The sequence below is a fragment of the Toxotes jaculatrix genome, chromosome 21 (genome assembly GCF_017976425.1).
Source record: "Toxotes jaculatrix isolate fToxJac2 chromosome 21, fToxJac2.pri, whole genome shotgun sequence".
Taxonomy (NCBI): domain Eukaryota; kingdom Metazoa; phylum Chordata; class Actinopteri; family Toxotidae; genus Toxotes; species Toxotes jaculatrix.
The window spans coordinates 4,281,320-4,300,337 of NC_054414.1; the positions used below are offsets into that span (position 1 = coordinate 4,281,320).

General features: G+C 43.9%; 2 protein-coding genes across 5 annotated transcripts in view; both read left to right on the forward strand.

Annotated features, from left to right (window-relative positions):
- LOC121201076 (myosin phosphatase Rho interacting protein) overlaps nucleotides 1-5,909 on the forward strand; it is a 35,400-nt gene extending 29,491 nt beyond the window's left edge. For all 3 annotated transcript variants that reach the window (XM_041066689.1, XM_041066690.1, XM_041066691.1), the window contains 8 exons: nucleotides 983-1,130; nucleotides 1,287-1,404; nucleotides 2,483-2,642; nucleotides 2,775-2,888; nucleotides 3,124-3,210; nucleotides 3,334-3,496; nucleotides 3,914-3,999; nucleotides 4,910-5,909. In XM_041066689.1, coding sequence (XP_040922623.1) covers nucleotides 983-1,130; nucleotides 1,287-1,404; nucleotides 2,483-2,642; nucleotides 2,775-2,888; nucleotides 3,124-3,210; nucleotides 3,334-3,496; nucleotides 3,914-3,999; nucleotides 4,910-4,981 — 948 coding nt within the window. In that variant the 3' untranslated portion in view covers nucleotides 4,982-5,909. The remainder of the gene's footprint in view (nucleotides 1-982; nucleotides 1,131-1,286; nucleotides 1,405-2,482; nucleotides 2,643-2,774; nucleotides 2,889-3,123; nucleotides 3,211-3,333; nucleotides 3,497-3,913; nucleotides 4,000-4,909) is intronic.
- A 2,597-nt stretch (nucleotides 5,910-8,506) lies between these two features.
- On the forward strand, nucleotides 8,507-18,244 carry si:dkey-94l16.4 (transcription factor 20). 2 transcript variants are annotated; one of them, XM_041029470.1, is made up of 6 exons: nucleotides 8,507-8,673; nucleotides 9,796-12,476; nucleotides 13,623-13,716; nucleotides 14,337-14,389; nucleotides 14,514-14,585; nucleotides 15,488-18,244. In XM_041029470.1, the coding sequence occupies exons 2-5, from the start codon at nucleotides 9,801-9,803 to the stop codon at nucleotides 14,559-14,561; spliced, it is 2,871 nt and encodes a 956-aa protein (XP_040885404.1). In that variant the 5' UTR covers nucleotides 8,507-8,673; nucleotides 9,796-9,800; the 3' UTR covers nucleotides 14,562-14,585; nucleotides 15,488-18,244. The 2 variants fall into 2 exon arrangements, with proteins under 2 accessions (XP_040885404.1, XP_040885405.1); XM_041029471.1 differs by having other exon boundaries at nucleotides 14,340-14,389.
- Nucleotides 18,245-19,018: the final 774 nt, after the last annotated feature.

Genomic DNA, 19,018 nt, shown 5'->3' on the forward strand with positions numbered 1-19,018 from the left:
TTAAGCACGTGATACATGACATGCTTCTAAATAAAGCTGCTGCCTGGTCTGATGTCAGAGCTGGAAGTTTACATTTGCTCTGTGGGGGAGACTTTTTACCCTCTCACAGTGGTTTCCTGGGTCTGAGCTCTCAAGGGGGTTTTATCCCTGTGAAAACACACTGGACCTCCATTTCCCCTGTTTGGCTGAGGCAAAGACGGGGGACTCAGACCACGGCACGGCCATCGACTGAGTCCTCAGATTAGTGGCAGTGAATAGAGGACGGAAGCAGGGCTAGGTTATGGGTCGGGCTAGTGGCAAGGCCATTGAAATCCCTTCTTGTGGAAACGTGCACTGTAGTTATAATAGCAGTGTAGTGGCTCTTTCTAAAAGGGTGTTGCTGAGGGTTACTCTGCTCTCTCGCTTTCTTCACATCACCCAAAGGTGCTATTTTGGCAAGCTGACCTCAAAAATTGCCCTATCTTGAAGATTTCATTTCGCTGTAGTATCTCAGACACTCGGCTGTTCATGATTGTATTAGTGTATCAGCTTAACCCGACATTCCATCAAAGATTTGAGCCACAGGCAGATTAGGATTTGCACATTAGCTGCAGACTGCAAGTACTTTTCAACAACATGAGCTCAGTTTGGAATAAGGATGTTATTAATGCCATTGCAAGACTGGATGTTGTGCTGTGGCTAGGAAATGGCAGCATATACTTTCCTACACCCTCCTCTCTCATTGTCTGCATTCCTTAAGTGTATTGTGTATCCTGTCATTTCTCTTAACCCTTTTTTTGTACTCACACAGGCTCAACTTGCTCATGGCTAACAGGCTGTAGCTTGCAAGTTATTTGCTGGAAATAAATGGATGATCTGCACTGGCTTATACTGTAGGGCCCAGGGGTTTTTCCTGCTCAGCTCATATGGTCAGGAGAACCTTTTGGTCCGTGTCCAGACGAGCCGTAAACTTACAGTTGCACCATGTTCTCCTGTGTCACAGGCCACTTGTGAGAGGGGCTTTGCCGCCATGGAGGAGTCTCACCAGAAGGTCATAGATGAGCTGCAGAGGAAACACCAGAGAGAACTGGAGAACCTGCAGGAGGAGAAAGAGAGGCTGCTGGCAGAGGAGACAGCAGCCACCATCGCTGGTAAACACCACTGTAGAGGAAAAGCTGGACTTTACTAGACTGTTGTTGTTGTCATGCACTGTTCTGATACTTTTTTCCGTGTAATGCATGTGATATGTTTTCACAAAAATGCACGATCATGCTGATTAAAGGTTTTTTTTGTGCCTGTTATCGTAGCAATTGAAGCGATGAAAAACGCCCACCGGACAGAGCTGGAGAAGGAGCTGGACAAGGCTCGCAAGGCCAACAGCAACGCAGAGAACGCAGACTTGGAGGAGATCCACAGACAGCACGAGTATGTTTTCTTCAGTGCCACAGGCACTGGTGCTGTGACTTTCCAGTTAATTATTTATTTAACAAGTATAACTTCTGCTTTTTGAAATATGAAGGGGACCGCCTTATCTTCTTGAAGTCACATAAGCAGTGAGTGTCGAAGCAGGACCAGGACTCTTTGATGTTCAGTAGGGCTGACACACTTAAAAAAAAAACCTGTCATTTGTTTGAAGAAATCTAAAAGACATTTTTCTGCTAATTTGGAGCTTCTGCTCCCTCAGCTGGGTGACTAACAGGTGACTCCTCAGATCTGCCATTGTTACATAAGACAGTTGAATCTTACAAAGGCAGCAAAATAAAAGTCTGTTGTTCTCCTCAGTGTCATAATATGGAGCTAATGGCGTTGATGGCGTGAAGGTTGAGAGGTTCCCCTGTCCTGTGACAAGAAGAACTAGTTTAAACCGTCCACTGCACCTACATACTGAAATGTTCAATTTGATCAGTTTCAGTGCTACACAACTGGTCAGGCTGAGACTTGAGAAAATTATTATGTTCAATACTAAAAGATGTCATAAAATCATTTTAACGAAATTATGAGAGAAAAGCCTCAGGAATCCAGCATGTGTCAGGCTGTACTGTCAGATTTTTCTTCTGTTCTGACTGCTGGATTGAAGAAGGTTTAATGTGATCTGAGAGCTGATAAAGAGCTGAAGCATCAGATAGTGTTAATATCGCTCATGACCTGCTGGGACATGTGTGAAGGTACTCCATGTTCAGTACTCACCTGCCTGTCCTCAGTTTGATGTTGACGCTTCACCTGGTGACAAGTGCAGGTGTTAGCAGTAAATCAATCAATTTTTTTCTTATGAACAAATGTAATGATAAACCTCTGTCTCTCACTGATCCCGAAGCTGTGTCACTCTGAATAAAGGCCTTAACCACGTTAGTGAAGCAGCAACAAGAGAAACTTTACTCTGCAGATCTGAATGGACGGCTAAGATTAAGTGTGTCACTAAACCAACTGAACACGCTGCTTTATTGGCACCAACACACTGGTGTTATTAGGTTTTCTCTCAGTGTGGTATTGTGTTGTGCTTCAGGGAGGAGCTGTGTTCATTCCAGCGGGAGATCGAGGTGCTGTCAGAGCAGTATTCCCAAAAGTGCCTGGAAAACGCCCACCTGGCCCAGGCGCTGGAGGCCGAGAGGCAGGCCCTCAGGCAGTGTCAGAGGGAGAACCAGGAGCTCAACGCGCACAACCAGGTGCAGGCACACCTGCATGCAAATATTTACTCAGTGACACTGTTTTGACTGTTGTGCGACACAGTGTGCATGAAAGCTCGCCAGGCCTGTGCTAAACTGTTGTAAATTTCTTGTTCCCTGTGGCGTTTGTAGGAGCTGAACAACCGTCTGGCAGCAGAGATCACAAAGATGCGTTCCATGACGTCTGAGGATGGAGTGGGAGACTCAAACGCCACGATACAGGGGAAGGAGCTCTACGAGTTAGAAGTAAGGTTCAAGGGAAAGATCACTTAAAGCAAGAACACATAAAAATGTGCATAAATATTCTTTATATAAAACATATCATAAAAGCAAGTCTGTACTAGTGAGGTTTTAAAAAGTAGCTGATGCTCCTCAGGCAAGTTCCTACAAAATCTTAAATCCCAGGAAGTGAAGGTCTGCTTCCCCTTGTTTTCGCCGTCATCTTTTCATTGTCTCGTGTCCATTTCTTCCTGTTTTGCAGGTGATGCTGAGGGTGAAGGAATCTGAGGTCCAGTACCTGAAACAGGAAATCAACTCCCTGAAGGACGAACTCCAGGCTGCCCAAAGAGTACACTTCTTTTTTTTTTCAGTTCTGTTCCCACTTCCCCTTTAGACAGGGACTCCCATGAGTTCACAGCTGAGTGACAACAGGAATGCCCTTTATCTGAACTGCCAAACATTGTGTTTTCAGGACAAGAAATATGCAACAGATAAGTACAAGGACATCTACACAGAGCTGAGCATTGTAAAGGCCAAAGCGGAGCGGGATCTGGGCCGGCTCAGAGACCAGCTGCAGCTGGCACACGAGGCACTGGGGGAGTCGTCGCTGGAGGAGGTGGAGCGAGGGGGATATGGTATGGAATCATACTGGGTGTCGTGCAAGAAGAAATTTTCAGATTCTTATTCTAAACTTCTCATACTTTGTTTGTGTTCGTATAAGAGCTCCTGCTCAGATTCAGCCAACACTCTGGACTGCTTTGTTTCAGCTTACGTTTGTGAGGAGGTGCACGTTCGACAGATCTGATCATTAGCATTATCGAACAGTGAATGTTGTTCTCTGCTGCTGGTGTGACAGTTGCAGACCACTAGTGAGTTTCGTAATGATTCGTGAATATGGGTGAATGTGACAAACTCGCTCCCCAGTTAAAAAAGAATCTGTTCATACAAGTTGGTTGTTTCATGAGGGCCATTGTGTGTCAAGTAAATTAGCATTCAGTGCACCTGGGGACTGGAACTGTTATTTTAACTCTCTGACACATTTTCCCTTTTAGATATCATGAAGTCCAAAAGCAACCCCGACATCCTCAAGATGGCGGCTGCTGCAGCCAAACGCTCAGAGCGCACCATGAGGTCGAAGGTGGGTTTCCTGTACAGTGTAAAGCCGATCCTTCATCCCACTGTGGTGTTAATTCAGGATCTCCCATGGAGCTGTGTCATTCTGCTTAAGCAGCAGCAGCAGCTTCCCAGCTGACAGAGCAGTGCTGCTCTGACATTCGAGGTTTCCCACCAAACAACGGCTGATGAGCAGTTTCCAGTTACTTGCTGCCATCTATAGGTCGCCTGCAAAGTTGCACGCAGCATTGCATGCCCGCCGTTGCATCATCACTGGCAGTTTTCCCGCGTGGGGCTGCGCTTTATTTATCCATTTTGTGACTCCCATCAAAAGTGCACTCTTGGATTTGTGATGCAAAATGAACACCATAGCAGTCTAACACACTTGCCGGTGTGTTTTCCCCCTTCTGTCCTCAGTCTGTGAGTCGTGACATTCCCTGGGACAGTTAGGGCTGCTGAGGACGTGTAGGCCTCCTCCCCCCTTCTCCTTTAGGTAAACCAAACCAGACGCACCCACGGGTGGTTTAAGCACATCCTCTTGCCCTCCGCCTCTAAAGCACTCAACAGATCTGAGTCACTAATTCACGTTAGTACGCACAAATATTCCACTTTACAGACGCATGGTGGTGAAGGACAAATGACGTCAGACTTATCACTGGGTTTTTTGATAATCACTCATCTGTGTTGTATACCTATATTTTGTGAACGAGCTACTCGATTCTACACAGGGTGTTAGTGCTTGCAGTCAAATGTAATGTGGTGTGTGGGCTCATGATTCCACTTTAGAAATGTAATCACTGGGTGACACTGACAGAGGAAACACTGCCTGCTCAGGAACAGCACATCTGTCCAGGAAAAAAAAAATAAAATAAAAAGCTGTGTTTATCATGGTCAGTATTAACATCTATCTGCTTTTTGTCTCCTCGTCCCTCCAGAGTCTGAAGGAAGGGCTGACAGCTGAGCAGAGACTTCACCTGTTTGAAAATAAAGACACAAAGGAGTTCTGACAGTGACGCATAGTGTCTGCCTACCTTGCTGCATGTTTAGAAGCCCACTATATTTTAGCTCTGTAATTACTTATTTAGTAACACCACACACTGGTCACAAACACAGATCATATATTATTATTAAAAAAAAAAAAAACATGGTATGAAGTTTGAATTTCATGTCTAGAGTTTGCATTCCATGCACTTCAGTTAACTGTGACATTTTTTTTTGTATTGTTTATTTTTTGCTGCCATGTCTTTACTGTAAATACTGTTTTTAATTGAGCATCTGTCATGCATACACTAAAAACTATGACTGTGTAAGCTACTGTTTTAACTCTCTAGACTGTTGCTAGCCAAAGGCATAAATGTGATGTTGAAATGGCTAAATACAACTACATATTTGAGTGAGTAATACTCGCATAGCAAAAAGCATAGGAATGAGCCTGGCGTTCGGGTCTGCACGTTAACGCTCCATCACTCCGTTGTCATTCCAGCGCAGATGGAGGTGTCGCTCAGTAAACAAGCTGTGGAACAAAAGTGCTCGTCTGCATTAGAAAACAAGAACCTACCACGTTGCTTCAGCGCCTGACTTTAAATTAACATCAGATAGATGCTCTCTGTAATTCTCGGATCGAATAGAGATGCATGTCTAAAGGGGACAGCTGAATGCATATGGATGGGATTCACTGACTATAATTTAAATATATATATGAAAATTTATATAGGTTTTTTTTTCCTCACTGCAATCATCGGTCCAGCTGTATAGGAGTTGTCGGAGTTGGTTTATGTTTGTAGTCTTGTTCAGTGGCAGTCCCTTTGTATTTATTTAAATGGTTGGGATTTTTCTTTCACATTCCCATTCATCTGTACTCTATTATTGTAAATATAAAGCAAATATACACCAACTGACTACAGGTTTATTAGCAATAAATATTTTTGCACCCTTTGCAGTGACTGTTTTAAAGTTTTCATTCTGCTTGCAGCTCTTTCATGTTGAAGCTGTATTTCATCTTTAAAAAAAAAAATCACCAGTCATGTTTCTCTTTTTATGGAGCTCTCAGCTGTATCTCACTGTCTTTCTCAGCAGATGGAGTTTGGAGGTGTCATCTACTTCATCTGTCGCACTAGACAAATTAACTGTCAATCATGAGCAGGTTGGTTAAATCAAGGTGGGTATACTATTATTTGAAGAGCAAATGTTTAACAGCAGCTGGGAGTAGTTTAGCACGGTGGCTCCCAAACTTTTTGACTTTGTGACCCCTTAAAGCAAAGCTACGGTGGCTTCAGAAGGTATTCTCACCTCTGCACTCTGTATTCATTTTTAATGACTTAACAGAAATTTCTAAAAACATATTTTCACTTTGTCACTGTGGGTGATTGAGTCTAGACTGAGGGGAAAATGACGGCAGTTTTATGTATTTAAAATCAAATCTACAATGCTGTTTGTAAAAAGTCTGAATATTTAATGAAGCCAGTGTATATCTGCTTGGCACCAGTTTGCAGATGCAAAGCAGATTGACATCCTCTCAGCTGTTTACAGCAATAACTGAACATTTATAACTGTTTGTTATAATACTAAATACCAGTAATACACAAGATCAGAAAATTAAAAGTTTCCTAACATCTGATAACCCTGGAGATTAGTCTTGTGTCCACTTGGGATGGTTCTGATTTATCATTTAAATTGGGCTGTTTGTTTAACCTTGGTTATCTCAGATGTCCAGCTGTGCTGATCTTAATTAATGCTGCACCTTTTCTACTTAAAGTGAAATGCTATTAGATTGCAGTTATCATATTGTGTAACAATCGGCCTGATTGATCCTTTACTATCCACTGACCTTTTTTTTTTTTTTTGCAGTAGATGTGATAGCAGGAAACGTCCAGATGTTATTAATAACTAATAATGGCTGCATTACATTCAGGTGTTCCAGTCCCCTGACACTGTAAATGCTGGTTCATTCGAGTTACTGGTTCCACTTAGTTCAAAAGTCTGACGTGTAAACACACTCCATTGTGCTTATGTGGGTGATAAATGCTCCAAAATACAGCACTCAGCTTAAATTACTTCTGGCACACTTCCTGCCTCTGCCTGCGAAGTGGCATAAATGTCGCAATCAACCACAGGTGTGTTTGAAACACGAACTAGGTGTAGCAGTGTAGCTGACACACTGTTAAAACTGGGAGTGTCTGTGCGATTTCAGAGACACGTATATCATCTCTTTCAGAGCTGAATTTCATTCATAGGTTTAGATTGTTTCCTTGGAAATAGTGAGTTGACAAAACAATCCCAACTCAACATCCACTTACTGGCTTTTTTCCAGAGCTTTTATGCAGCCCTCTCACATGCTCTTCGTCAACGGATTGGGTTTGTTTCGGTTTTCACGGAGATGAATCTGTTGACGTGAAAGTGCAGCGGCTGTGACGTTTCATCCACAGCAAAGCAGAAAGCTTATTCTCGACCTTGGAAACAGTAGTCTCACAGAACATGGTCTGCTTGCTTTTCCCTGAGCTTTTAACAGTTTTATGTGGTCTTCAGACAGTCGCTGAACTTAGGCGTCAACTGAGCAAACCAATGGCCCAACTAATAGCCCTCATACTGGGGTTGTTTTGTCTAACTACTATTTCCAGGGAGAAGTTAACATTTGAATCACTGTGTTATTGCTGTGAATATTTACATTACTCCCAATTCTCCGTTGATATGAGAGTAAAGTTCCCTTTGTTCCCACTGCTGTAGCTGTTGTGATATCTTGTATGGTTGTGAAAGATGCTTGCAAAAGTTTGAAAAAAGAGTAACCCTGGTGATGTCATCAGGGTTACCTCAGAGTTTGGCCCATACTAAGGACTAAAGGTCAGGATATCTCCAGCTCTGGGATTGTGTTTTTATTGCTATTTATTTATGTTATCAATCACCACCTACAGTTATGTAAAAGAGAATAAGTGTGAAAAATAAAGGAAGCTGCTTGGATTTTGTGAAACATTTGTTTGCAGCTACAGATGTTTACAAATCGCTCACAAATGTGTGATTTTAGTGCTGTTTTAAATCTACATTAGAAAATGACATCAAACATTCTTTCAGGGTCAATCATTTGGACTGGAACTGGACCAACCACTTTGCTCCCATAATGCCTTTCTGTTCCACAGCTGAGAGACAACTGTTTAACCGCTGCTATAGTTTACTTGTAAAGTTACCCGGAGTTAGACAGCACCCAGCTGAATGCGACGCCAAATAATTAGGTTACTGCAAGAGAGAAAGACAGCCTACCACCCCGGGCTGGCTGTCTGGCTTAAGATTAACGTTTCAACTTTCTGAAGCTTGACAGGCTACGTGCAACAGCTGGATTAAGGCTAATGATTTACGACCGGACTGAACAGTGGGCTGCTTTTAGTAAATTTCATCCTCATAATGTGTCGTTTAATTCTACTTTTTATTCGCAATTTTTCCAAATAAAATAAGAAAAGGGGCGAAACGCGTCACTCTTTGTTTTATTGTGAAAGGGGTATCCGGAAGTTTGAGATTCGACTTTAAACAACTTGACACTCCTGCTGAGTAGTGTGTTCCTGGAAAGTGTGTGGATTTTTATTTAATTTGGAGCTTTCTTTCCTTGGAGTGTTACTGGGATTTGTTAGAGTAAATGGGTTGTTAAAAGAGATGCAGGGTGGGAGGAATTCTTAACGGGACGTTTAGAAACGCTACGATCTCTCCCGTCCGGGTAAGTTTTGATCAGCAGCACAGCGCAGCGCATTACCTCCGCTCTGTCTTTGTTTCATCCAGCCGGGCCTTGCCCCGATGCTTTCCGTTCTCATAAATGGAGAGAACGTGCAGCCAAACTCGATGAAAAGTACTCTGAAATTTAAGAACACCTTGCGTATCATCGATTTTTGTGCATCTTGTAGATAACAATGTGCACTTCTTTTGGTCATTAAGACCCAGTCTTCAATTCGGAATTAACGTAATATAGTAAAACAAAAGTCCCAGAGAAAAAAATTTGTATCATTTTAAATTTGTTCGGATGTTGTTCCTGCAACAAAGTTATTAAGAGCCGCAATGGGCAGTAACGAACAATACCGATCACTGAGCTATAAAAGTTGGTATTTTATCGTAATGCGGCGCTTTTTGTGAGTGTAGACCTTGCCGAATTAAAGAGTGGTCGCTACTGAACATTGGAAGTTGTGAAGTTATGGTCAGTGTTGAATGTCTTTCTATTACTGATGAGAAAAACATTGAGTTGCCTGATATTTGACGGAGTCCGCCGTAAGGGAAGGTTACCGGAGCTAAGCCGGGCCTAGCTAGCTAACGTTAGCTGTGGCTAAGCTAAGCTAACCATCGTCAGCAACCCTGACCTGTCAACGTTGGTGGAGTCAGCTGGTTATCTGGAAAGACATTATCCACTGACCCTTACCACTTAATTAGCAATCAGTAATATGAAGATAAATTGAAATAAGCCAAAACATATATTGTCAGTTAATGCCTGCAGTGTTCTCCAACGTTAATGAAATTCAAGCACACGTTTCCTTGCTAATGTCAACGTTATGACTTGAGCTGTGACGGCTCGTGGGCTTTCTTCTTAACGACTGAAAAAATAATAAAGAAAAAACAGCTTTAATAATACAGCAACGAATTAACGAAGTCTGTAAGTTATGTATCTTAGTGTTCAAAAGTGTTTAAACTGTCATATCGAGTTCAGGAAAGAACATTTGTCCTCAGTGAATCGACTCTGGTTGGATAAAGAGCTGTTGAAAAGAGCAATAATGACAGTTTTAGAAATGCATGATTCTTTTCATTGACAGACTCGACATTCACGAGTTTCTTTCCCCGTCTCCATCCATTGCAGTTGTTATGGAGCAGCCTCCTGGGAGCTTAGATGATCTACAGCCTCAAGACCTCTCCACTGCCAGCATTCCCACTGTGATCGATCTGACCAGGAAGGGCGAGGAATGTGTCACGTCTCTCGATGCCCTGCGGATGGTAAAGAGCCCAGGCTGGTACCCAAACTCCGGGACCAGCAACGCAGGATTACCCTTCTCGGAGACTGGCTCCTCGGACATCGCGCTCCAATCAGGGGATCATATTCAACCAGACAATGCCTTCTCCCACACTACAGTCACTCTCTCCTACGTGAGCAGGTCTCACGTCTTCTCCACTCAAGACTCCCTGTCTCAACACTCGCCTCTGTATGATATGCCACCCATTAGCAAGTTTTCCCTCCACCCTTCATGTGACTCAGATAAAGGGCTTGGGGAGACTGGCTGTTCACCGAACCAGCATTACTTGGAGCAGGCTGAGGGGCCAGTGGACCTCGCCACTCAGACAGAACTTTTGCAGTCGTCGTCTCAGGCTCAGGTGGGACCAGAGAATGATGGGGGTGTATGTCTAACACAGGAGCCTCATGAGTTTAATGGTGGAGTGGTTTCGAGTGACGGGGGCAAGCATGTACAAGGTGAAGAGGCAGTGGAGAATGGTCGAGATGATAGCCGGTCGAGTTCAGGAGCGTGTGCTGAATCTTCACCAGAGACTCTCACCCCGGCTGCAGTGCAGGAGGAGGAGAGTGGGGGCCCTGAGGTGCTCTTTCTCACGTCAAGAAAACAGGACCCTGTAGTCGTCCTGGAGAGCTTGGGTGCCCGAGACCTGTGTTCACTGAACAGGGAGTACATCAGTCCTCTTGAGGACCCCGTCTCCCCCTCTGCTACCTCAACGGACGACGTGGAGGATGTGTTCGTCCTGCCTCAAGCCTCCAGCTCGCCCAGCGGCGACAACTCTCATCTAGAGACAGCTGAGGAGGTTGCGTGGGATGGCTTGAGTACAGAAGGGGCCATTCAGCCAGGCTCTGGCATCAGCGACAGCACCACAAGGTTGGATTCAAGCGATGAAAATAAGAAGCCAGTCCATAGACGGAAGGCAGTGATAGAGCCTTTGATCGACTTGACAGATGATGTTTGTGAGTCAGATGCTTCAGAGGACAAACCCAAGACTGTCATTCCCCACATGAACGGGAATGCAAAGGCACTACAGAGAACTTTAAAAGAAAAAAAGCTGCCGCTGCGTTCCAGCAGAGGGACGCGGTTAGAGGCTATAGTTATGAACATAAATTCCAGCAGGTATAAAGTATCAGGATGCATACGAACCAATAAGAAAGCCAGTGCTTCCCAATCAACAGTTAGTGATTCCAACTTGGACAGTCCCGAGAGGGATGACACTCTGTCTGTGGGAAAAAGGAAAAGCAGAGCGAGAACCTCTTTCTCAGTGAAAACAATAAAACAAAAGGCAGCCACTCCACCAAAAAGGGGTAAAACTAATAACATTAACACTGACAGCTGCAAAGACTCTACCTCTGATTCTGAAATCCTCAGTAATTCTAAGAAATCAAATAGCAGCACACCTCCAACGAGCCCTCAGTTTGCAGTGCACAAGAGGTCAAAGAAAGAGCCCGAGGATGTTTCCCCCCCTGCTCACTCGCCACAGACTAACCCCACAAAGTCAAAGAGGAAACCGTCATCGCAGTCAAGTCCTCAGTCTGCGGCGCACAACTCAATGAAGGAGGCCCCGTCTCCGCCTCATCCTGAACCCTCAGTGGAAATTCATGTGGCAAGATTTTCCCCACCGCCGCCCTCAAAGTCTCCAAAGAAAAGTCAAGGGAAAGCCAAAGGCAAGGCTACAGGTAGCAAAACATCTCCCACTGCCAAGACAAAGGCAGCTTGCACTCCCAAGAGGAAGCGGAAGAAACACAAAGGCAGCCAGTCTTCCTCCATGTTCTCCCCCAAGGAGCCGGAGATCAAGTTGAAGTATGTCAACTACAAGGAGGAGAAAAGGGACCTGAGGTTAAACAGCTTCTCTCCGTTCGTCCGCGTGGAGCGTCAGCAGTCGTCGCCATCGCTGTGCACTGTAATCAACTACCCAGAGGAGGTGAGGACGCAACACAAGAAGGGCCAGCAGCAGCAGGCTCACCCCGGGGGCTTTATTTCTGCAGTTGTACCCAGCACTTCTTGTCTCCAGCTGGGCCGAGTGTCCATGCACAGCCAGCACCAGCGCTCTCTTGTCTGCTGCCTTTGTGGGCAGTCGGCCAACGCTATGGACTTGGGAGACCTCCACGGCCCTTACTACCCCGAGGGGTACCAGCCAAGCACCAAAACACCAGCCAGCATGTCAGGCCTCAAAGAGGACGAGGATGACTACAGCGATTCAGACTCCTCGTCCTGCAGTATCAGAGGCAGGAGGAGGAAGCGTGCCGTTCCGCCCACGACGTGGTCCTTCAGGCCAGGAGCTCAGCTCAAGCAGAAGGGCCTCCTGGAGAGCCATCGGTGGAATGGTGACAGTACCAGCAGCCCCGCAGCGAAGCGGGCTCGCTCAGATGCCAGCTCTGCGGATGTGGACGACTGGTACAGCCCCCCTGTGCTGCCCCTGGAGCCCTGCGAGTACTGGCTTCACGAAGACTGCGGCATCTGGTCCGCAGGCGTGTTCCTCGTAAAGGGCAAAATCTACGGACTGGAGGAGGCTGTCAAGGCGGCCCAAGAGACGGTAATTACCCTGTAATATCAACATAATGTTACACACTGTACTACATGGAGATGTGCTTGGTTATAATGGTGCAGAAGAAGAAAACATTAAGGAGTGACAAGTGCATCAATAATGTCTGTTTACTTTCTTGTTTTCTTTGTCTCTAGGATACTAATAGATTTTGGATGTGCTATCAAATCAAAGCACGAGCAGGAATAAATAATTGTCACTTAGAAAAACTCTACAAGTTACTGGTGCATGGAAGCAACATCGAGATGATGTCGTTTGCCGAGGGCTTTGCAGTGATACTACCTCGCTGGTTTAACAGATCAGTCCTTATTGTTGGAGGGTCAACGGTCATGCTTATCTGCAGAGGTTAAACTAAGGTCCCCGAGTTTGCTGCCAAATGTTCAATTCTAAAGTGTCCAGAGTTTTCCAGCAGGAAAGAGGGGGAATCTTTGATGCCTAATGATTAGTGAGGACTGTTTCTCCACGAAGCTCACTGCACAGACAGGATGATTTATAATATGTGAGGTGTGGAGTGTCACTGTGGCACTTTCATGACTTACTGGGAGACTTGGATCGAACAGAGCTGTAATGAATGTTATTAGTAACGCTTGTGCTTTTCCTGAAGACAAACTGTCTCCTGTGAATTAGACATACGAAGGCAGATTACTTCAAGACAAGTGTGTGTGTGTGTGTGTGGGTGTGTGTGTGTGCTGGTGATGAAATATGTTTGAAACACTTTGATCTTTCCTAAGGATGAACTTAGGAAATTTCTGAGCAGTATTGATAAATGACGACCTTGAAGACCTAACCAGATGTTAATTAGGTTTCTGCACAGCTTCAGATTCATAAAACAACATGATTTTTTTTTTAAATTTAATTTGAAGGCTGTTGAAGCACCTGATTGCTGCTAAGTACAGCCTTCAGGTTTTAAATTTAATTGAAAGGTCTTGAAGGAGCTGCTTTGCTGATTTGAGTATGACTTGGGGTCCAGTATTAGGCATCTCTTAATTTCTAACCAGCGTCAGCAGTATTAGAATTAAGGAGTAAATAGCAGTCACCCTAACACTCTAATGCTACCTGATTTTCAGTGTTATTCAGATGTATCCAGGTAGGCTGATGGTTCTCTGTATTTGACCTGGAATCTGCTGTGTTTTGAAGCTGTGTTCAGCGTGCCGTGACCCGGGTGCTACACTGGGCTGCTTCTTCAAAGGCTGTCCCAACAAGTACCACTACAGGTGTGCTCTGGAGTCAGGTGAGTGCCGCTCTCTGCCCTTCACCTCCACACGGCTCGCAGGAACAAAGTACAGCCACCTGCCTTTTATAGGCCTTTTTTTGTGCATGTTCACAGGGCTGGCTTTTTTACCAGAGTTATAAAAAAAAATCAGTTTTATTTGCTTATGTTTTGAGACGTCTCTGAGGTTTCTGCTTCCACTTCGGTACTGTGGAGGTAAATGGAATTTCAGGGACAGATATCACAAAACCAGGGCAAATAAAACTATTAGAAGTGCACAAGAAAACTTTTGTTATTGGTGAACTGACCCTTTAAACCTGATAGATTTGCATTGATATGAATGAGAGTTCTTCTTTTGCTGTGCTTGAGAACCTTTATTTTTTTCTTTAAAAAGTCAAATGTCTAAAATTAACATTGTACCTGTTAAAAATCTGAAGTTTAATGCTCCCACGACTGGTGCTGTGTGTGTGTGTCTGAGTTTGTGTGTGTGTGTGCGTGTACATCAGCCTGGAAATAGCTCTTTTGTGAAGTGCCGTTGGCTGTTATCACTTCCTCTAAGCCTGAACTTGCACGTGTGGGCGGCCGAACCTTTCAGATGAATCAGTGTGACATCTTCAACTCCTGCTCTGTTCTTGTTCTAGCAGACTGTGTTCTCATTGAAGAAAATTTCTCCATGAAGTGTAAAAAGCACAAGGTGAGCAGGAATGACTGCACTTTAAAATGTCCCCGTCGTTCTGACGATGCTCAGGTCGGTAAAGAAATGCTGTGACTGTGTTACTAACTAAATATTACGCTTTTGATTCCTCATCATTCCTCAGAACAAGACATTCAAAGCCCCTCCAGGGACCAGATGTGATGACAGGTGACAAAGTTAGCAGAAACCTCATGAGGTTAGTGAATACCTGCTCTGCTTTAATGTCCTCTGTGACGCAGGAGTGAGTTGGTTAGAAAAAAAAAAATAAAAAAAGACACTCATCAGTCTCAAAGCAGTTTCCAAACCCAAACTGAGAGGAGACCACACATTTATGACCTGGAAGGTAACAGCTGTCTCTGGCAGGTTCCCCAGCTTTCTGGAAGTGCTGCTCCATTGAATATATTTAGACTTTGGACAGCCAGTTCTGATTGAACACATTATTTTACAGGTCCTGCAAACATCCCTCATAATATCCTGCAAACCAGCGGCAGTTTGGGAAATTGGGACATTCAGTTTGAAATAAAAGAATGGATGCTGCATTAAAGTGCTAAGTCTTCATTTTAATTTGAGTAGGTTTATGTCAGTACAGTGAGAGCTGTGTGTGACATATGGCTCTTTTAACACATACTGCCCAGTCTGTGGGGGACGAAAGTAATTGGACACTTAATTGCTGTGTCACTTCAAATTTCAACTTTAGTTCGTCCACAGAAGAGCTCCCAACTGTCTCGGAGCTGACTGAAGTTGCCGTTGAAGAGAAGAGAATAATGGGGCATAAATCAGCTCATGACCCAAAGCCAGACTTCAGACTGTTATTGACGGCAAAGGACTTTCCCCAGAGTGATGATTGTGTCTGATTTCATGTGTATGTGTCCTGTTACTTTGGAACCCAGAAACTTTGCCCACTGTGTGGCTGTATTTCACACACACTTCTTTCTATGTAAAAACGTGGCACTTTAATGTAATATCAATTATGTAATCATGTATACCTGAACACTTTATTTATATGTTTTGTGTTTTTCAATCAGCATGTATTCCAGTCATGGCAGTGGAAATGTGTTCAGCTGAATCCTCACTTTGAACGATGTTTTTCTCTTCCAGACATTGACCTGCGACTTCCTGCAGGGGCTCTCCTTCTCCCCCACCACCCACCCCCTTTTCTGCTGGTAACCACGGCAACAGTGGACCAGGGTTCTTCTGACTGACAGCTAGCACCCATAAACCTTAACTTTCACCCTCTGCTCTTCAGCTGCACTGTTAACCCCCACGACACTGTGACCGGAGGAGCCCGGTCACCGAGGCCTCCCTCGGTCCAGTGTGACGGTACTCATCAGCCAACAACAACAACACCTGCAGACTGAGGAAGAAACCTCCTCTCACTTCACTTAAAGTAACATGCTGAATTTGTCATTTGTGTAGTTATTTATATGGATTTCTTTCCTGGATTAGATATGAATAATAATCAAAGATATTTAATTTTTTAAAGATTTTCTAAGTATTTGATTATATTTGGTTTATTTATTCCTGACGTTTCTTATTGGCTTCTTTAGCAGTTGTCAAAGAGGTTTGATTGTGTGTATCTTTTTTTTTTTTTTTAAGTTATTGGTAAAGCAGTTCAGTGTTGAAATATCAAGCCAGTCATGGCTGGTTTTTATTAAGAGATGGGACAGAAAAAGGGCTGGACGGTCGGTGAGTGACCCTCACAGAACAAGGTACCTGATTGGATGCTGTCAACACAGCAGGGTTCCATAGTAAATACCACAACTTTTTTTTTTTTTTTTTTTGGGATCACACATGGCATTACGTTTCGTTTCACAGAGACTGGTGCAAAAAAACAAAAAAGGCAAGTCAGTCAAATGACACTTGCACTAATCAGTGGGCCCAGTTGATGTTACTGAGGGAACTGAACAGCGTGTGTGTTTGAATGTATTCTCCCCCATCTGAGGGGTTTTTGCAGGAAGCACTTTGGAGTGACACTGAACATGTCTGGTCCTCTGCTCCAGCTGCAGTATTACCTTCTTCAGCTGACTAACCCACCCCCACCCCCCACCCCCCACCAGCTTCAGGCTCTCATGTGGTTCTGTGAGGTTCACGGGTCTGTGGACCACATCAGTACCATCACAATGACACCATGTGATTTTTATTTGGCTTGAAGCCCCTTGACTTCTCACCTCAGACCGGGAGCTTATAAATGTGTCCTTACATCAGATGGTATCTTATTGGAATTTCCGTACCATTCATTGTGAGCCCTGTTAGGGGGATAATAAATGAAAGCAGGCCTAGTTTTTGTCCTAGAAGTGAAGGGACTCCCTTCAGTGCGATTCATCTGCTGTTTACTTGGATCTGTCCTCGGTCAGATCTACAATCATTTCTTGTTGTTCAGTTTCATTTTCTGAACTTTTGCAGCGCAATATTCACGTTGCTGTGGAGTGAACCTCGACAAAAACCCTGTTCTGGAATATTATAGGACCATTTGGCTTCATCGCTGTCACTGAAGCTTGAAAAGGATGTATGTCTGGAGATGTAACACTCGTTTTCTGTGCTGACATTGAGAATCTTTGGTTTACATCAGTTTCAGTAGCCGTGGCCATGCTAGTGTTAAGATTTCTGATCTGATCTGGTGCGATTTTTATTTCTTGACTTGACCTAAATGGTGCGTTTCCACCAGAACCTTTCTGAAAAGCCTTATCTGATGTTTAAGAGGTATATACAGTTTTTTTTTTTCCTGTCCTCACTAGCTTGTGGTGCAAAGACAAATCAGTGGATGTACATCACCTTATTTTGGACAGCAAGGTTGACTGAAGGCAGCTTGCATTCACTTTTCTGCTGCAGACTTTGATATTATTAATTAATACCAGGGGGCATGGAAGGCCAAATCCTAGTGAAACCCTCCAACCACGCCAGGTACACACCGACTCTCTGGGGGACCATGTTCTGAGTTTAGGTCCCGGTGTATATCTGTACCTGTTCAATCAGGTGAGGAGGTCAGGGCTTTGGCTGCTCAGCCTGTCCTGTTTGTTTTAGAGGAAAGTCTATGTGATCAGTGTTGGTGTGAAGTCCTCTGTGTACTCTTTACAATACGGCCATTAGGGGCAGTGTTGTGCTGTCTGAGACCGTGGTGTGAGGTCTGTTGAGCCGTGGTTCCATGTTAACAGATATCCACGCAGGGGCAGCCCGAGGCTTTCTCTGCTCAGCGTCTCACCAGCAGCCGCAGGACTCAACACACACACACACACACAGAAATCCTGGAACGCCACTTCTCTTTCATTTGTGCCATCATTAATGTTTTATTAATTTTACTGCGATTAAATGTAAAATAAACTCTTTTTTTTTAATGAGGTGTGTCAGAGAGCCTCAGATTGCCTCAGCAGTTTCTTTTCAGTTACAAGCAGCTGTTTGTATTGTACCAAATGCAGCTTTTGAAGAATAAGTTTTATTCTTACAAAGTGTTTGGAGTTTTTTTTAAAAGTCATATTTTGTCCGTGTGTTAATCTCAGGGCTGAATCTCAGATATTCGAATGATTTGAATTTTATTTTTATTGTTATTTTTCTTCTCCTCCTTCTTTCCTGTTTCCTGTGTTAACCCCACATTAACTGGAGCAATGATACATGTAGCAGGATGTGGTCGTCTCCTCAGATGCAAACCTTTCTTAGCGTGGTACACACTACCCATCACATTCCAACGCCTCCTCCATGTGTCTGTCAGTGCTGTGGTGTTTTTTCTTTTTAGGTCTAACATGGGACTAGGACTGCCAACATGTCACTTTTTTTTTTTTTTTTTTTTTTCTTTTTAAATTTTATGGCGACTTTTTGTACCGTCTTGCTCACCTCTTGGAGTATCAGAGGTCATGTAATTGTCAAGAATAAATATTTTGTTCAATGTTGTGGTTTTCTGGAAGAGATTTATTTTGCTGTGTGAAAATTTCATTCAAGGAAAATATTTTTAATTGATGTTGTTTTATAATATACAGAGAAACACACAACAGTAATGATGCTGTGACAAGACCCTGAAGCCGAAGCGCCTGTGCTTTACCTGCTACCTGACCACCCAGCTCTGCAGTGTCCCTCAGTTCTGCAGGTCAGTGTTGCACATTGTTTTACAGCTCACTGAACTTTACTGTTTCGGTTGCTCTTCGTCATCCTTATTTCCAGCAGCAGCAAAAAAAACCAAACACTAATAAACTCACAGTTTTCTGTTTGACCACAGCTGTTCAGCGCTCTGCACAGTGGAGCACTGAACAGCTAAAGAACCAGATCTTTCCCTCAGGAACTGAGCAGCTAAGGGAACAGGTAGCTGCTGGCTCACTTGTTTGCTATAGCAACTCCACAAGATGATAATTTGACAGTGTGCTCATAATTTGTTCCACTGCTTATAGCAATTTGTGTGTGTGTGTGTGTAATTTTTAATCTATCACTTTGACCTCTGGCACCCTGTGGAGCACAGTAAAATAAGTTAATTACAGTGTGTGTGCACTTTCCTCAGAGCAGCACCTGATTCAGTTCACTCAGCTGCTGTGACATTTACTGGTAACTTATTAAAGTATTTCACAATTAATTAATTTTATGTAATAAGTTTTATTATCCATCACAGAGGATTCCTTGGAAATGAAAGACACACAAACACCCCCCCCC